The sequence below is a fragment of the Penicillium alfredii genome (genome assembly GCF_028826965.1).
Source record: "Penicillium alfredii strain IBT 34128 chromosome Unknown utg000012l_segment0_segment0, whole genome shotgun sequence".
NCBI lineage: Eukaryota > Fungi > Ascomycota > Eurotiomycetes > Eurotiales > Aspergillaceae > Penicillium > Penicillium alfredii.
The window spans coordinates 325,562-343,397 of NW_026622709.1; the positions used below are offsets into that span (position 1 = coordinate 325,562).

Here is a 17,836-nt window from a genome sequence, read left to right on the forward strand (position 1 = left end):
ATAGTGTTCTCTGGAGGGGCATCGCGGGGCACACATTTCTTTTTTTTTTTGTTAGGTAGGGCCAATCAGAGAACAGTAGCGGTGAATTCCCCGCCGAGTTCGCTGTCGATGACTAAGAAACAACTAATTCATCAGGCTATTCATCAGGCACAAGGCACCAGTTGCTCGAATCCGATGGGCATGGATTATCTCCAGTTCCAAGGGTTGTTGGGGCCCGATGGAAAACTTCTCAATGTTACATCACTGAATTGGTGTTTCTGTCTACCATGAAAACAAGGTCATGGGGATATTTGCAAACACCGATCCAACCGGCCCCTAGAACATTAAACCTGAAGACCCTCCATCTTCTTGGTCGCATCGTCGGTACGAGCCGACTTGTTTGCTGATTTCCCCTTGGGCTTCTGAGAGGTTGTGTCCTTGGGGAGCTCCTTGGTGTATGGAAGGAATTCAGGTGCGCCTGGGATATACTTGCGCAGCGGCAAGGGAACCTCAATGCCCTAGACAATCCGGTCAGTACGAAAAATTCACCACCAGGGAGCGCTCAACCTACATCTTCTCGCTGGTAGTTCTCGAGAACGCAGCACAAGGTTCTCTCGGTTGCGCACAGGGTCGCGTTCAGCGCATGAACATAGGTTTTCTTCAAGTCGGTAGTCTTCTTGACGCCAAATCGAATTTCCAAGGCCCGAGCCTGGTAGTCCGTGCAGTTGGAACAAGAAACAAGCTCCTTGTATTCGCGCTGGAATGGGAACCAGGCCTCCAAATCGTATTTCTTGGCCGCTGCATTATTCAACGCACCGGAGACAATGGCCATGATCTGGTATGGAAGTCCGAGGGACTGGTAAAACTCCTCAGAGGTAGCCATCATCTCCTCGAACGCTTGCCACGAGTCGTCCGGCTTGGTCAGAACAAACTGCTCAATCTGCAGGAAATGAGAACTCTGAGGTAACGCAGCCTAGGTCTGGATAAATCATACCTTCTCGAATTGATGAACCCGGAAGATGCCCCACGCATCTTTCCCATGAGCACCCGCTTCTTTTCGATAGCATGTGCTGTAGCCGGCGTACCTGGTTCGATGGTCAGCAACTGGTATATAACGCAATGACAATCTATCTCACTTGATGGGAAGATCCTTTTCTTGCAGCCACTCGCTGTCATGCAGCGCAGACAATGGTTGTTCGGAGGTCGCAATCAAATACTTGTCTGTGGACTTGTCCTCGCTCTCAGTGACCTTGTACAGCTCCTCGTCAAACTGCTCAAGCTGTGCCGTCTTCGCCATGAGGTCCCGGAGCATGAATTGAGGAGGCTGGTTGGGTTTGTAGCCTTTCCCGAAGAGAAATTCCAGGCCATAGTTGATAAGGGCTAGGTTGAGAAACAGGCCATACCCTGTCAAACAATATCCTCGGTGACCAACAATCTTCACGCCGCGCTCTGGGTCATACCCGTCAAGGCGGGTCAGTACTTCATGGTGAGAGAGGCAATTCTCCCTTTCCATGACAGCATCTTTAGGAGCCCATGTTTTGATCACCTGGTTGTCATCCTGTGATCGGAAATGGGTTGTGAGCCAGCCAATTCTGTCATCTTCGAGGAGCATGGAGGGTTCACATACCTCATTGTTGCTCACAGGAACTGACTCGTGGACATAGTTGCCAATTAAAGCAACCTGTCGATCCCGCTGTTTTTCCTTCTGAATTGCAACTTCCTCTGCTGCCTTCTTGCGTTGCTCCAGATCTGCTTTTTGTCCGATCAAGTCACTGGCATCTTCCTTGTTCTAAATAGATCGATCTGTGAGCCTCCAATTCCAAGTAGAACCAAGGCCAAAAGCAGAGGTGCGTCACCTTTTTTTCTTTCCGATCTCCTTGAGAAGGGCGTTGAGTTGCGAACCAATTTGTGTCACCTCATACCGTGCTAGCAAAGTCAGTACGAATACATCTTGCCCCAAGGTTAGCACGAACATACCTCCTCGGGCTTCTTCATAGAGAGCAATGACTCCATCCACCGTCTCCTCTGGAGCGAACCGTCTTCGCTGGCTCTCTTTGATCTTGTTGGGATCTCCACCACGGTCCTTGACAAAATCCGCAAGGTCAAGCATGATGGGCAAGAATTCAGTGAAGTGAAGCTTCCCTCAGAGAAAAGTGGCAGAGCAAGTGACTCGAAAGGTGGAGGGGTAAAATCTGGGAAAATCAAAGTGCGTATGCCCACGCACTGCGGGATATTACCTAAGCCACCAAGCGCCAGCAGCTCTATAGAGACTATATCTATACTTTGAAGTCTCAATTTCTCAAGGCGCTACTATATTCTCTGCTATCCATGGATTACTTGTCGCAAAATATCCGGTCTTATAAGAAGAAACTTCATTACTCTATACCTGCCATTCCAGAGCCCTTTCATGATTCATGCATGCCGTATTCCACCAAAACCAGAAAAATCAACACAAAACCACGAAAGAATTAGCAGAGCTATACGGGTACCGGCAAGTGGACATGGACACTGCAAAGCTCCAGGTCAGCGTCCAAAACACATGCGGGAGAAAGATGAAAATACATGAATCAGATCCACCGAAGCCTCCTCCCCTTGCCAACCCCGAGAATCAAAAAAAAAAGAACAGAATCCCCCCAAGAAAAATACACATTGGAAAGATGAGCAGATAGGCAGGGTCACATCAAAATGCACTTGTTGCCACCAGTTGGTTGTGAGGGATTTTGAGACTTCTCAATCTCCCCGATCATCAGATCAAATGCCTTGGCGACATTGAAGTCAAGGAAGGCACTAGCCTCGGTGAATGCACAGTTGAGTTCTTCGGTCAGTTGCCGACCCTCGTCAAGGGAGACTTGTCGTTGTTCGGGCTTGAGATCACTCTTGTTGCCGACGATAACCAGGGGCACTTCATCCGCTCCCTTTGACAATGAAAAATAAGTGAGCATACCAATCCTGATTTCCGAGGAAAGGGGTGAAGAAAAAGATCCCACAACTGACCAGATGGTTCAAGATCTTGTCCCGAATAACTCGCACCATCTCAAACGACTGGCGCGATGTGACAGAGTAGACAATGAGGTACCCATGGATACCAATGAAGTGCTTGGAGTTCAAGATGCTGTACTCGTCCTACAAAAGCGTTAGTCACCCGGCATGGTTTCTATCGGCATAATTCGATACCTGTCCTGCAGTATCGACGATCTCGGTTGCGTAGTCTTGGCCATCGTGCTTGATAATTCGGCTGAACGTATTCTCAATAGTGGGATAATAGCTTTCGACGAAGTGGTGCTCGACAAACCGGACCGTGAGAGAAGATTTACCTAAAAAAGCGTGGCATTAGGTACCAAAATCAATTGCAGAGGCTTTTGTGTCGGAGACTGGAGAAGCCATACCCACGGAACGGCTCCCGACAACTGCGATCTTCCTTTGCTTCGGGGCGGCAGGCATGCTGACTGATGCAATGTGCAACCCTGTCGGTCACTCGCCAGGGAATGATGGGAAGGGAAGAGATGAACGTAATTCAGTTGGGTTGCTCTCCACGAAAAGCGAAACCCAGGATTTGGCCTGGGAAGTGATTAGGGGAGTGGCGAATCCCACTTGAAGCATTGCGGAGCTCACCCCTTGCAAACCATGCAAACAGAGATCTTGCATTCGATCGTGTTTTGTTCGCAGTGGAGACATCCCCGTACATACATACATGGATGTATTGATAATTAGATATAATTAGATATATTGAGACCTAGATGTTTACTTCAACCAAGACGAGATTCGATTCAAATGGACTAGCATTCATAGGGGAGATCCTACAGACAGGGTATCAATTATTTCCAACAAGCCGCCCCAGTGTCATACTTCCACATAAAAAAAATCATCACATCTCGGTCTCTTTGATTCGAACAATGAGGGCCTGCAGTCGGTTCAGAAACCCACTGGACTCCCCGGTCGCTTGGAAAGGGTGCAACTCCTGTTCAATCTTCCGGTGATATTGCAAGAATTCGTCCACGGTGGTAAGAATGGCCGCCAGTGCATCTGGGTGCATAGACCTCTTGAATTGCAGACGGGTCTCGTGGTGTAAACAAAGGGCCAGGAGAAGCACAGCCAAGTATCCCACAGCGACATTGTGATGAACTTCCTCGACCGAATGGGCCTAGAGAATGCGATAAGCCTTGGTGTAGTAGGAAGGGTCAGGAATATGTAAGTGGACTTACCTTGGCAATCGAATCCACATGGGCAAGGAAAAGGTGCAGAAGCCTGTCCAGAAAGGACTGACCGAGGGAGAGAGGATAAAGAAACATACCTCGAGAGACGTCACTCTGCTCTGTCAGGTTGATGAGAGCACCGAGTGCCAGTATTACACTGTCCAACGACTTGTCCTTTTGGACAAGTACGTCCTCGGTCAAATCACCGAAATTTGTCGTGACAATGTCCACCAATCCCTCAACCACCCCGGAGGTCGCAAATGCATCACAAAGTGACGGGCTACTGTTGGTCACATTCAAAACCACTCGGACATAGAGTGTTTGGACCTGTGAACTGATATCGCCCGAAGGGTCTTCGCTCTTTGAATCAAGCAAGCCATGTAGACCGGGAAGTTGGCAAAGAATCTCCTGGTTTCCTTCCGGGAGGGAGTCTATGGAGGCAGTGTGTGCCTCCAAAATCGACAATCCCAAGGTCAAGAGCTGAGACCTCTCCGGTGAAAGTCCGTTGGGCGCATTACAGTTGGAGCTTTCGGACTGCAAAAGACTGACCAGCCGGCTCAACAGAGACGCAGGAAGACCGCTAGGGCTCGTACCCTTCGCTTGAAGTGTTGACAGTGTCAATTTCAAGCATCGCAGTGCTAAAATGCAGGGAGAGAGCCTCGATTGTGGATGTTCATGGAACAGTGTAGACGAAATCTGTGGGACAATGCTTTGCACCGATGTTTGTGCGAACCGAGATAGGCCATTTGTTTGAGCTCGAGCCACGACAGAAAGATCATCTTGAAAGTCCAGCAAGAGTGTTGATATATCCAAAAGTTTCGGCCATGCGGCGGTCGCAAGAACATATGGCAGGGGCTCCCCTAAAGCACCCAGGCTATACACAGAGAAGGCAAGGGCAGTAGAGACGAGGTCAAGCTCATTGGAAAGACAGTCCACAAGCCTTTTGTCAAAGCCGCATTCAACAAATCGGTATCTCAATGACGGGTCTAAGAGTTTGCGACAAAGCTGGACAAACGCATTGCACCGGCCCGACACCGAACTATGCGTATCTTCGATGTCTTCGAATATCGATTCGACGGCGGCCCGGTAGCGGGCATTGCCCCCGGCCTGTCGAAGTTCGTGAATGCTTCGAACAGCTCCATCATCATTGACATCATCCTCTGTCGTGATCAAACGAGAGTGAGAGGTGTTTTCATGTCCCAAGGGTTGCTGGGCCGACAGGTCGTGGGATCCCAGCCCAACTGAAAGGTCATCTGCCAGGGAAAGATCATCCAGGAAAGAGCGCTGGCGTGCATATGTGACCTTGGAACCTCGAAGATGGGATGATAATGGGCCACTAGAATCTTGGTTGTGACTCTCCTCTTGGCTCTCTGTCACTGGCACACTTGGGAGCACAAAGTCGGGAAACTTAGCGAAGCTGTGACGAGCTAGACTTGGAGATGATTGACTATTGGCTGATCCCGTCGGTGACGATTCTCTGGAGGGCTGTTCTTTTGTACCCAAAGAGTCTATCAATCTTCTCCGACCTGGAGTAGTGTTCTCGATCGAGGCGCATAGGCCCTGTTGAGAGCTCGAGGGTGCCTGCAAATTTCCGGATCCATGAGGCCAGAGAACATCTTCTTCAATCGACGAGCGTTTTATAGGATCACTTTCATCGGGCACAGGTAGGTCAGCCTTCTCGAAATGAGGCTTCCGGGACCTGCCAAGATTTGTGGTTGCTCTTAATTTGATGGGACTCGATCTTTGTGTCAATGGCCGCTTGTGGATTTCCGATCCATTGGCCCGCGGTAAGCGATCCCCAGTTCTGGGCTCATTTGCGGCTGTTTCCAGGTTGAAAACATCACGGGTTTCCGTAGACGACCTGGCTGCGGGGCGTTGTCGAGAATCGTTGGAAGCCATGTTCCGATCAGAACTATATCTCCTTCGCTTCCGCTGAACAACCCATGCTTCATCCTCATCATCAGAGGACGGAAAGTCGTATACATTGTCTTCGGCGGTGGATCGCGTTCGGGCCACGGTACCAGCTGCAGTTGCTCGTTGAGGACTTGCCAGCTGTTTTTCGCTATTTCTGCTATCTCGTTTGGAATTCAAAGTTCGAGATTGGCGAGGCGAGCTTGGCGACACGATCTGAGGTGAAGTTTTGCTTGTCGGGGGGTGCGCGTAGGCGTCTTCTTCGCACCAAGCCGATCTTTTTTAGTGTTGCCATAAGTCACAAGTTTGCGACTCCGGGGGCGGGAACGATCCATATTTAATTCTTAAGAGCGAAAGTTCCTGGATGCACCCACCAGTCTGACATGAAGGGGTGCGCAAGTTGACAAGTGTGGTTGAAGGGCCAAGTCTCGAGAGGCAATGGAGACATGTCGCGACACAATCGGGATTCTTAAGTCGCAAACAGGGTAGACATTCTTCAAGATAGGACCATGTCCTCGGTTCCCCAATCACGCAAGACTTGCGCAAATGCGCTTCTGACAGAGAACAAAGGTACCAAGAGATGAGGTGTACAGAGATCCCTTCAGAGCTTCAGGGCTGGCGTTGAAGGCCCCTCGATGAGTCAGCATGTGGAGATGACCTCGGGGTGATAAGGTGGCCGTAGGATCCAGCGAGATAAGACAAACTCCCCCAAAATTTCCCCTCCAAGGTCTCCCCAAGCTTCTTTTCCTCGTCTTCTTCTTCTTCCTCTCTCTTTCTCCACTGCTTTGAATCCGGAACCTATATGTGCCAGCCCAGTTGAAAATCCTCTCGATCATGGCCACCAAGCCAGAGCCGATTCCATCTCCTGCCCAGGGCGTTGGCCCTATTTACCGACCTGACGGTGAAAAGCCGACGGCAACAGTCTCTAGAGATGTATCTTACGAAAACGTCCACGTGCTGCCTCAGACGCCTCAATTGATTGCTCTGTTGACGTGAGAGGGATCTTCACAATCTCAGGCCATTGCTCTGTTCAACCTAACCCACTCCGTAGGATGATCCGAGACAAGAAAACCGGCCGGGCCGACTTCATCTTCTATTCCAACCGAATCATCCGGCTATTGGTGGAAGAAGGACTTAACCACCTCCCCGTTGTAGAACAGTCAGTGACCACCCCCGTCGACCGCGCCTACCTCGGGGTCAAATTCGAAGGGAAAATCTGTGGGGTGTCGATCATGAGGGCTGGAGAAGCCATGGAACAGGGGCTCCGAGACTGTTGTCGGTCAGTCCGTATCGGGAAGATCTTGATTCAACGCGACGAAGAGACATGCATGCCGAAGCTCTTCTACGAGAAGCTACCGGCAGACATTGCCGAGCGTTGGGTTCTCCTTCTGGATCCAATGTTTGCAACCGGTGAGGATTAAGCTCTTTGACACGATCTTGACTCCACTAACTCTATATAGGAGGATCTGCGACTTTGGCCGTGGAGGTGTTGAAGAACAAGGGGGTCCCAGAACACCGGATATTGTTTTTGAATCTTATTGCAAGCCCATCGGGTGTTGCTGAATTCGCGGAAAGGTTCCCTAAACTGAGAGTCGTGACTGCTTTCATCGATCAAGGACTGGACGAAAAAAAGTACATCTGGGAAGACTTGCGCGCAGTTTGATCATCATGCTGATTGAGTGACAGATACATTACCCCTGGGCTGGGCGATTTCGGCGACCGATACTATACACTGTGAGGCCATCCGTCTTCCAGTTTTCTACGGACACAAGCCATACACAACCGATGGAAGAGAAGAGTCAAGTGAGCGGGTTGAAAGGTTGCCGACCCGGCCGATGGGCAAGAGGGCATACAAAAGGGTCCATAGACCTTGGGATAGGCATCTGTGTCTATAAAACCGGTATGTCGTCAGAAATCCCACGCCCGTCAACGCCTCGCGGGGTGAGATACATCTCAAATAGTATCCATGGATGTAGTTGAAGGGATGATATAGGCCAAGGCAGCAAATGAAAGTTACGATTATGGATGCGTAGCGTAAAAACACATAAGATTCAACCTGACGGTACCATTGCCCCAGACGCCGTTCGCCCTTCACCAAGTCAGTAATCGTCATCTACATAGGCATCTCCATGCCCGATTTCCGTTGAGGTGTCTTGTTTGCTGCCAGTAGGGTCCTGCGAGCCCAAGCCAGGCGCATTGTCACTGTACTGGTTGGCTGTGTCCTTGGCGACAGCATCACAGGCATCGACCCAATCCGAATACACGTCCACCGGAGCAGAGAGATCTAAACAAGCAGCCATGTTAGCGATGGATTCAACGGAACAAGGGCAACACAAACCTACAGTTAATGCCCGTCTGAAACTTTTGCCCACACACTTTACAGGACAGGTCCCCGAGACCCAACTTCTTGTCTAACCTGACCACGACCGAGTTCTCATGGTTGCAAAAAAGGCAGGAGAAGGCGGTCGGGAGAGGCTCCCGCTGTATGGAATCAGTTTTGAGTTGTGGCCTAGTACAGGTCCAGTCCACGCACCTTTCTGGGCCCTTGTGGTTGTCTGCTCGACTTCTTGCGCTTGCCCTGGAAGTGGAATTAGAAAAAAAAAATTTAAAAAAAAGAATGCATTCGAATCAAGGGGTGGGGCAGAAATATACCATGCTCCTGACGCAATATGACGATGGATCAGTTGTAAGAAAGTTGGGGAGTTGTATGAGGGTGGGTTGCGGAGCTATGGACTAGGGATCGGAAAAACACTCATCCCGAGTGAAGTGTATACTCGCCCAAAAGACCTCGGAACTAGGCCATAAATGGAAGATCAAATGGGAAATTCGATGAGAGACGATTATGTATATAAAAAAGAGTATATCTAGATCATATCCCCAGATCCACGTCATAGGGCCAATGGAGCCGGCGAACAGCCCAAAGGCAAACCATTGTCATGGTATTGTAGGAGCTCCAGTACCAGTACATGCAAAAACAAAAAGCAAATAGTAAAAAGTGAAGGGGAAAAAGGTTTAAAAGTAATTTATTCTTGCAAGATTAGTACGAGGTTAATGATTCTCTCAAAGAGCCTGTTGGGGCTTGTCCCGATGGTGGGGGCATGGTGCGAGGGCCCTGTGGTCACGTGTATGTCATGTGATGGGGTAGGGCCCGCGCCTCGCTTAGCCGACTTTTCTGTGGGTTTTGGTTTTCACCCCGTCGACCAGTGCAGCGTCTCGAAGTGGTGCGATACTTCGTCTGTCTTCCAACAACCCACAGATCGACCCGACTCGCAATCATGGCCGTTGGAAAGTAAGCGCCCTCAGCTCCTTGTTTCTAACTTTTTCTTGTGGCTCTGGTTCTTTTTTTCTTTCGCCCTCGGCTGCCAAATTCTTGGTTGCGGTGTCATCGCCGGCAGCCAGTGAATCAATGGCTAATCTACCTCTTATAGGAATAAGCGCCTATCCAAGGGTAAGAAGGGCATCAAGAAGAGAACTGTCGACCCGTTCTCGCGAAAGGACGAATACTCCGTCAAGGTAAGGGCCGTTTGCTCGTACACTGTGAAGCACCGCTAACCATGAACAGGCGCCTTCGACCTTCCAAACCCGCGAGTATGAACTTGCCCCCATGTCCGACTCCATTATATTTGCTGTGCTAACAGAAGTTAAGTGTCGGGAAGACTTTGGTCAACCGCACCAGCGGTCTGAAGAACGCGAACGACTCGCTGAAGGGCCGGATCTTCGAGGTCTCCCTCGCCGACCTGCAGAACGATGAGGACCACGCCTTCCGCAAGGTGAAGCTCCGTGTGGATGAGATCCAGGGCAAGAACTGCCTGACCAACTTCCATGGCCTGGACTTCACGACCGACAAGCTGCGATCGCTCGTTCGCAAGTGGCAGTCCCTGATCGAGGCCAACGTCACCGTGAAGACCACTGACGAGTACCTCATCCGTCTGTTCGCCATTGCCTTCACCAAGAGACGCCCCAACCAGATCAAGAAGACCACCTACGCCCGCTCGTCTCAGATCCGTGCCATCCGCAAGAAGATGACCGAGATTATGCAGCGCGAGGCCGCCAGCTGCACTCTCTCCCAGCTTACCCACAAGCTGATCCCAGAGGTCATTGGTCGTGAGATCGAGAAATCCACCCAGGGCATCTACCCCCTGCAGAATGTTGGTTCACCCGAGTCCATGTGGAGTGAATATCAGAATGCTGACATTTTCTTACTTTTGTAGGTCCACATTCGCAAGGTGAAACTCCTGAAGTCGCCCAAGTTTGACCTTGGTGCTCTTCTGTCCCTGCACGGGGAGTCGGCAACCGATGACAAGGGCCAGAAGGTTGAGCGGGAGTTCAAGGAGCAGGTCCTCGAGAGTGTTTAAAGTTACGAGATTTGAAGTGGTGTCAAGTACCGGGCAGCCATGACGATTGTGGTCTTTTGGTCATAAGATAACAAAAAAGTTCATAAAATGTGTGGCAGGTAGATTTGCATCACTGTCTAGCATGACATGTCAAACCGTAAAGCTATTTATGCCCTTGACTCGCCCCACGCCTTTCGGTGTAGGTGCTTCCTAATAGATTCCTAGTTCTTTGTATTCTTTGTATTCTTTACTATATGCCAGCTGCTAACCCTTACTTTGCTCGGGTGGCTTTGGGAGGTATACACTCCCGGTCAAAAGTCTGGTTACACCCTATAATTTAGTTTTACCCCATTATATCAAAATCTAGATAAATCACCCAATATTAAGTAATATGAATTCAGACTAAATATATAATAAAAAAGGTCAATATCTAGTATACCAACCCTTCGCTACGCGTATAGCAGCTATTCTACGAGGTATAGATCGAATTAAGCTATTAATAATATTTTAATTAAGTAGACCCTATACTTTGTATATAGCTTTTTTGAAGACCTCCTAATCTAATTTAGATTTTCTATTACCTAGCTAGGGGTATAATTAAAAGATTTTAATCTTTAGAAGTCGCTATACTAGTTCGATAGGGTTTAGGTTAGGCGAATATAGAGACTAATCGATAATCTAAATCTTATAATTTTCGAACTACTTGTAAAGGGTCTACCAAGATGGTGAGGCATAAGGTTATTCCTAACTGATGGAAGGGGTGAATCAGGTGATATTATATGATCCTGAAGGAAGTCGGAACTCGTTACTTAATCTACTCTACAGTAGAATAATCACGATATATAATAGAGACCTAGTTATTTATATTATCGATAATACTGTAAAGAATATACTTGTCAGGGTATAAGGCCTGTCGATCAGGTAAAGAAATAAGGGGAAGGAGTAAGGGTAAATAGTATATCCTTATTACTATCAAGACTGAATCTTGTCTTGCTAGCTGGATATAGGAGTATTAATTTATTATATAGTATCTTCGTAACTCCATATATTATCGATAATATAAATGACTAGGTCTCTGTTATATATCGTGATTATTCTATTGTAGGGTAGATTAATGTTACGAACCAAGCCACCTCACTCGCGCCAGCAGGGGTACAGGAGAAAACCAGAGCCAACCAACCCCGCGGTGATGATGCAAGACAATAGGGGTATGGGTCACGTGGCAATATACCACGATCCGTTGCTAAGGAATAGTATATCGGATAGTATATTAGTGGGACTACTACATGCCCGTATGTAGTATACCACAAATAAGGGTATGGAATATTCGGCGAAGGATATATAAAGACACTTATTCATCGTATATCTAGCTCTTCGCGTTTAACTTATGTTATCAACCTTAGTTACCAGTTTAACTTAGATTGTCTCGTTTACACTGTGATCCTCTTAAGATAACCCCTCTAGTAGTGAAGCACCTTCGGTACTTCTATCACTAAGCACTCCTTACTTTAATCGTTCCTCGATACCTCAATAGACCTAAGCCTATATAAGGCCTAATAAGTAAGGCAATAGTATAATTACAAGGCCGGATATCGTTGGTACTAGAAGACCCTTAGTCTTCTAGTATAACTAGAAAGACCCACGTGTCTTGGTATCTTAAGAGAAGTATACCTTTAGGTTCCAGCTAATATCTATAAGTGACCAGTACGTAATACTTTGAACGCCCGTCTTAAATCATAGTGTATAAGATATTAATACTTCGACAACTATAGCCGGCAACGATAGTACTAGTAACCTTTCGCGTGGTTCCGCGAGCCAATCTACTCCGACCAACGCGTAACTTATAGATATAATTAGTTAGCTCCAAAAGTAACTTATCTAGGAGAGAACTAGACCCGTAGTGTCTATAAAACCACCGAAACCCGACTTCTTCGATAAAACTCGATCTAAGCTTCGAGGATTCCTAACCTAGATAGATATATAATTACGTATTATTAACTATATAGAAGAAGCGGATAAGGTTATCTACGCTTCGACCTATCTTTGAGAATAAGCCTTTAACTAGTTCAAGCCCTATATTAGGGAATTTAACGAGAAAAGGCAACCAGATTAGGGAGACGTGACTTAAGCGATTTTCTAATTATATACTAACTTTAAAAGAAAACTCGAATAGATATTCAGGGATATCGATACGTAACGAACCGCAGAGCGACAACTTAAACGGATCCGATAAACCAGCTTAGCCAGTATTTACGCCGCTAAATTCTAGTAGATTATCTTGTATCTCGATTATAATAATAATATATATATTTAGCTATTCGAACGAGGACTTAAGGAAGAAATTAAAGACAAACTTATAAGAATTAATCGACCAACTAACCTATCCCGGATAATCGAGATAGCGGTCAAATTCGATAACCGGCTTTACGAACGAAAACAATAATAACGTAAAGCACGATAGAACGGCACCGGACATATCCCACAAGGATTCCGCCGCCACGATAGTAAATAAGGACAAAGGTAGTAATCAGTAAGAGAATTATATAATAATAATCCTTATAGACCAAAACCTATAGAGCTCGACGCAGCGAGACTTCCGACTAAAGAATAAGAAGAACGTAAAAGAAAGAATCTTTACTTCTATTATAGTAAGCTAAGCCACTAGATCAAGGATTGCTATAAGAAAGTATTAGATAATAGTAATCAACAACAGCAACTACGAGTCACGTAGGACAAAGGAGCTTATAATACTACTAGAGTACTAGCTCAGTAACTTTATATAACGAACGACGACCGTTAGGACGAGGAATCCCTTAGCGAAGACTATAAAATAACTAGATATAATTTAAACCTAAATACCGCGTAGACACCGGTCCTAAGACGCGAAGACGTATTTATTATATATAAGGAATTCGCTAATAACGGTATACCTAACTAAAGAGAGTTAGAAGGTTTTCTAGAGATTAATTAGGAAATAGTTAAGAGTCAAGGATAGACCTAGAACGGTCCCTAGGAGAACAATAACTCGCCGGATCTATTAAAAGAATCCTCTAGCTAGGGATATAGTATCTTAGAAATACCGGTCGAAATTCTAGCAACGCCTAAACCTTAGGAGACTTCTTAGGAGACTCCGGAATCGCCTCAAGAAAACCCCCTAAAAAAGTAAAGACTTACTTAAGAAGATACAGTAACTCCGATAGACAAAAAACGTTAATATATACGATAAGGACTTTTAACGACTAATAGCTCGACTCGATAAAAAACTCGGATACCCCTATCTAAACCCACGGTATATATATAAAGGACACGCACGATACCTAAACCACTAAGATATATTAACGCTTATATACTATAACGACACTTGTTTAATCTACTATTAAGGCAAGCTCGATTATAGTATCGAGCCGCGACCCTTAAATTAGATAAAAGAACCTCGATAGAAACCAGAGTTCACCGGAATATAGATTAACGGACGGAAAATCTACGAATAAGGTACTAATAACCAGTTAGAAAGGCAATAGTAGATAACGGCAATAGTATAAGGAAGATATATAAAGCTTGATATTAGTATCCTCTTTTAAGCGACTAAAGCGATGCTTAACTCGGGAGCCGCAGATAACTTTATAAACCCCCGATACTAGTAATAGATATAAATTTAGGGCTACGCGAAGCCACGACCGATACCGATTTAAGGACTTAACGGGGAAAGCCTTAGACTAGGAATTACGCACGAAAGCGGAAATATCCTAATAATAATTTATAAGTATTTTAAATTAATTAATTTCGATATCACCGAACTAGGGGAATATAATATAGTTCTTAGAGTACCCTAGTTACGGAAGTATAATCCGACGATTAATTAGTAGATAGGAAAAATCGAATTCGATAGATACCTATATAAAGAGATATATAAAACCTAGACTATAAAAAATCTAACGACACAACTAAAGGAACCAAGTTATAGGGAGACTAATATCTAACAAAGTTCCTACGAAAGAGAACCTAAAAAAAGCTCTCGGCCCTAAGACAAGGCTACTTTACTAATTAATACGTACTATAATATATAGGGTCCCTACAAAGGAGAACTTAAAAAGAGTCTTAGAGATAAGATCATAGAACGATACTAGAAAAATAAAATATAGATATACAATACTAGCGTTATCACGACCACCGAGTAATCACTAGATATAACAGACAATAAACTACGAGACTATATTATAATTAGGCACGAAACAAAGTAGGTTTATACCACTAACGAAAAACCATAAATCCCGAAAGAATATTAAGACTTCGAGGATATTTTTACGAAACCAGTAAATAGGGTACTACTAGAGCACGGCCTATTCGACTACAAGATTAATATAGTAAAGGGTAAGGAATCTACTATTAAGCTAATTTACTAGCTATCCGAGAAGGAGTCTTAGGCACTAAAAGAATATATTAACGAAAACCTAAAGAAAGGTTATATCCGTAAATCAACTTCGCTAGTAGAATACCCGATCCTATTCGTTCTAAAGAAGGATAGAAGTCTACGTCTTTACGTAGATTATCGATATCTAAATTTAATTACTATTAAAGACCGATACCTATTACCTTTAATTCATAAGATCTAAGATCGGATCTAAAGAGTAAAATACTTCACGAAATACGATATTACCGACGCGTATTATCGTATCAGGATCAGTATAGGCCACGAGTAGAAAACGGTATTTAGGACTAAATTCGGACACTTCGAATATATAGTTATACCCTTCAGTCTCACTAACGTATTAGTATCCTTTTAGCGATTCGCCTATACCGTATTAGACGAATATCTTAATACCTTTATTATAGTCTACTTAGATAATATCTTAGTGTTCTTTAAGACCCTCGAAGACCACGTCGAATATAATAAGAAAGTACTTTAGAAACTTAGAGAAGCTAAAGTGTTTCTTAAACTTAAGAAATACGAATTCTATATCTAGGAAATAGGATTCCTAGGATATATTATTAGCACTAAAGGGTTTAGTATAGAAAGAGAGAAAGTTAAAAATATTCGCGAATAGCTAACGCTACGTAACGTTAAGGACGTCTAGAAGTTCCTTAGACTCGCTAACTACTACCGACGAATAATCCTAAGCTATATATATATCGTAATAGGACTCTACCGATTCACGAAAAAAGAAGAAAACTTCGTATAGGATAACGCAGCAGAAAAATCGTTCTAAGACCTCAAAGAACTCTTTAAGGAAAACGCGATCCTCGCAGTATTCGACTACGAGAAGCTAGTTATAATTAAAATAGATATATCAGACTACGTATTAGGCGTATAATTAACCCAACTAGGCGATAACAACAAGCCTTGACTAATCGCGTTTTAGTTAAAGAAGATAATCGTAACAGAGCTTAACTACGATATTCACGATAAGGAATTATTAGCTATAGTATTAGTATTCTAAGTCTAGAGACTATACCTAGAAGGAGCTAAATATATAGTTATAGTCAAAATAGACTATAAGAACCTTATATTCTTCACGACGACTAAAATACTTACTCGATAATAAGCACGATAGGCTAAAATCCTCGCGTAATATAATTTTAGAATTATTCACTATAAGAGAACAGAGAACAGCCAAGCCAACGCGTTAAGCCGACAACCAGATTACGAGCTTAATACTAAAGCAGCAGATCTAGCGATCCTTAAATAAAACGAGAACGGATCAATCGGCTATAACAAATAAATCCTCGTAGCAACCATTGAACTCGAGGACAATAAGCTATTAAGATAGCTCCGAGAAGCTACTACTAACGACTAAGTAATATAAGATTTATTTAAGGATTTAACGGAAAACGACAAGTTAACAATAAATAAAACCGGACTCGTGTATATATATAGATTAATATATATTCTAATATTACTACGAGAAGAGGTTATCAAACGTCACCACGATATACCTATATACGGGTATATAGGAACCGAGAAAACCATAGAATAGATCTCACGTAATTTCTACTTTCCGAATATAAGACAAAAAATCATATATTACACTTGACAATACGATATATATTAACAAAATAAACTAGCAAGATATATATAATATAGAAGATTACAATCCGCAGAAACCCCTACAAGACCTTAGGAATAGATCACTATAGACTTTATCACGAAGCTACCAGACTCGGATAGATATAATATAATTATAGTTATGATCGATAGACTAACTAAATATACTTATATAATCCTAACGACTAAACAGATCAACGCGACCTAAATAGCGAATATACTACTTCACTATATCTTCGCGAACCACGGCATACTAAGTAAAATCACGTCTAATAGAGATAAGCTATTTATATCAAATATATAGTAATCATTCGCGGACCTTATAAATATTAAGCATAGACTCTCTACCGTATACCACCTATAGACTAACGGACAGACAAAAAGGGTCAACTAAACCCTCGAGTAATACCTAAGATACCACGTTAACTATCAGCAGAATAACTAGGTAGGATTACTACTAATAGTATAACTCGTATACAATAACGTAATAAACTCAACGACTAACGAGACACTATTTTTCGTAAATTACAGATACAATCCTACAATCATCGGCGAACCAATCGGCAAATAGACAATCGCAGAATCAGCCAACCTTTTAGCTATAGGACTTAAATAGCTATACTTATAGCTATCCAGAGATATCGAATTTATCAACCTCTGTATAAAAAAATATTACAACCAACGCTACTAGAAGGGACCTAACCTAAAAAAGAGGGAGAAAGTATATCTCCTACGTCGAAACATCAAGACCAAACGACCCAGCAATAAACTCGATTATTTAAGAATTAGACTATTTACTATTAAAGGAAAAAGGGGACTAGTCATATATCTCTTAGATCTACCTAATAATATACGACGTATCTATCTAGTCTTTTATATCTCGCTACTCGAACCCGCACCAAAAAACGCCGAACTCGCTACTAATATAAGGATCGAGGAAGAAACCGAAAACGAATATAAAGTCGAAGAAGTTCTAGACAACAAATATATTAGCGGCAAGCCTCACTACCTTATTAAATAGAAAGAATATAATACCGATAAAAACATATAGGAACCTATTAAGCACCTAACGGGTTGCTTCTAGCTAGTTCAATAGTTTCACTAGTAGATAGATCGAAATTTCCTTCAGCAATCGCGGCCTCGACGCCTTAGAAGCTAGGGGGCATCTAATCCAGAGACTAAGTTATTCTTATTAGACTAGTATCCCCTAACGTAGTAGCTAATTAACGAATCTTCTACTACTCCGCCAACTGATTAAAATCACGAAACTCCTCGGCGGTAGAGGGATCCTCTTCGTTTAACCGATCTAATATTAACTAGTCGTGATCTAACATCCGACTACCACATTCCTTAAGAAATTATTAATATTTTTAGAG

At 44.2% G+C, this 17,836-nt stretch overlaps 6 protein-coding genes across 6 annotated transcripts; 2 read left to right on the forward strand and 4 right to left on the reverse strand.

The window, feature by feature from the left end:
• Positions 1–323: 323 nt before the first annotated feature.
• NUU61_009670 (serine--tRNA ligase SES1) lies at positions 324–2,089 on the reverse strand (the record flags this gene model as incomplete). The annotated part of the gene is made up of 5 exons (XM_056660195.1): positions 324–497; positions 551–919; positions 974–1,064; positions 1,116–1,731; positions 1,957–2,089. 5 exons carry the CDS (start codon positions 2,087–2,089, stop codon positions 324–326), a joined length of 1,383 nt encoding a protein of 460 aa, XP_056506693.1.
• A 565-nt stretch (positions 2,090–2,654) lies between these two features.
• On the reverse strand, positions 2,655–3,420 carry rhbA (Rheb family small GTPase rhbA; the record flags this gene model as incomplete). Its single annotated transcript, XM_056660196.1, has 4 exons — positions 2,655–2,894; positions 2,974–3,102; positions 3,154–3,293; positions 3,366–3,420. 4 exons carry the CDS (start codon positions 3,418–3,420, stop codon positions 2,655–2,657), a joined length of 564 nt encoding a protein of 187 aa, XP_056506694.1.
• Positions 3,421–3,844: 424 nt separating this feature from the next.
• On the reverse strand, positions 3,845–6,418 carry NUU61_009672 (WAPL family protein; the record flags this gene model as incomplete). The annotated part of the gene is given in 3 exon segments (XM_056660197.1): positions 3,845–4,120; positions 4,182–6,340; positions 6,352–6,418. The coding sequence occupies 3 exon segments, from the start codon at positions 6,416–6,418 to the stop codon at positions 3,845–3,847; spliced, it is 2,502 nt and encodes an 833-aa protein (XP_056506695.1).
• Positions 6,419–6,917: 499 nt separating this feature from the next.
• On the forward strand, positions 6,918–7,821 carry NUU61_009673 (uracil phosphoribosyltransferase; the record flags this gene model as incomplete). The annotated part of the gene is made up of 4 exons (XM_056660198.1): positions 6,918–7,075; positions 7,135–7,493; positions 7,544–7,715; positions 7,770–7,821. The coding sequence occupies 4 exons, from the start codon at positions 6,918–6,920 to the stop codon at positions 7,819–7,821; spliced, it is 741 nt and encodes a 246-aa protein (XP_056506696.1).
• Positions 7,822–8,182: 361 nt separating this feature from the next.
• On the reverse strand, positions 8,183–8,738 carry NUU61_009674 (transcription elongation factor 1 family protein; the record flags this gene model as incomplete). The annotated part of the gene is made up of 4 exons (XM_056660199.1): positions 8,183–8,367; positions 8,426–8,564; positions 8,617–8,661; positions 8,736–8,738. The coding sequence occupies 4 exons, from the start codon at positions 8,736–8,738 to the stop codon at positions 8,183–8,185; spliced, it is 372 nt and encodes a 123-aa protein (XP_056506697.1).
• A 620-nt stretch (positions 8,739–9,358) lies between these two features.
• On the forward strand, positions 9,359–10,438 carry rps1 (40S ribosomal protein eS1; the record flags this gene model as incomplete). Its single annotated transcript, XM_056660200.1, has 5 exons — positions 9,359–9,372; positions 9,512–9,596; positions 9,646–9,671; positions 9,730–10,231; positions 10,295–10,438. The coding sequence occupies 5 exons, from the start codon at positions 9,359–9,361 to the stop codon at positions 10,436–10,438; spliced, it is 771 nt and encodes a 256-aa protein (XP_056506698.1).
• Positions 10,439–17,836: the final 7,398 nt, after the last annotated feature.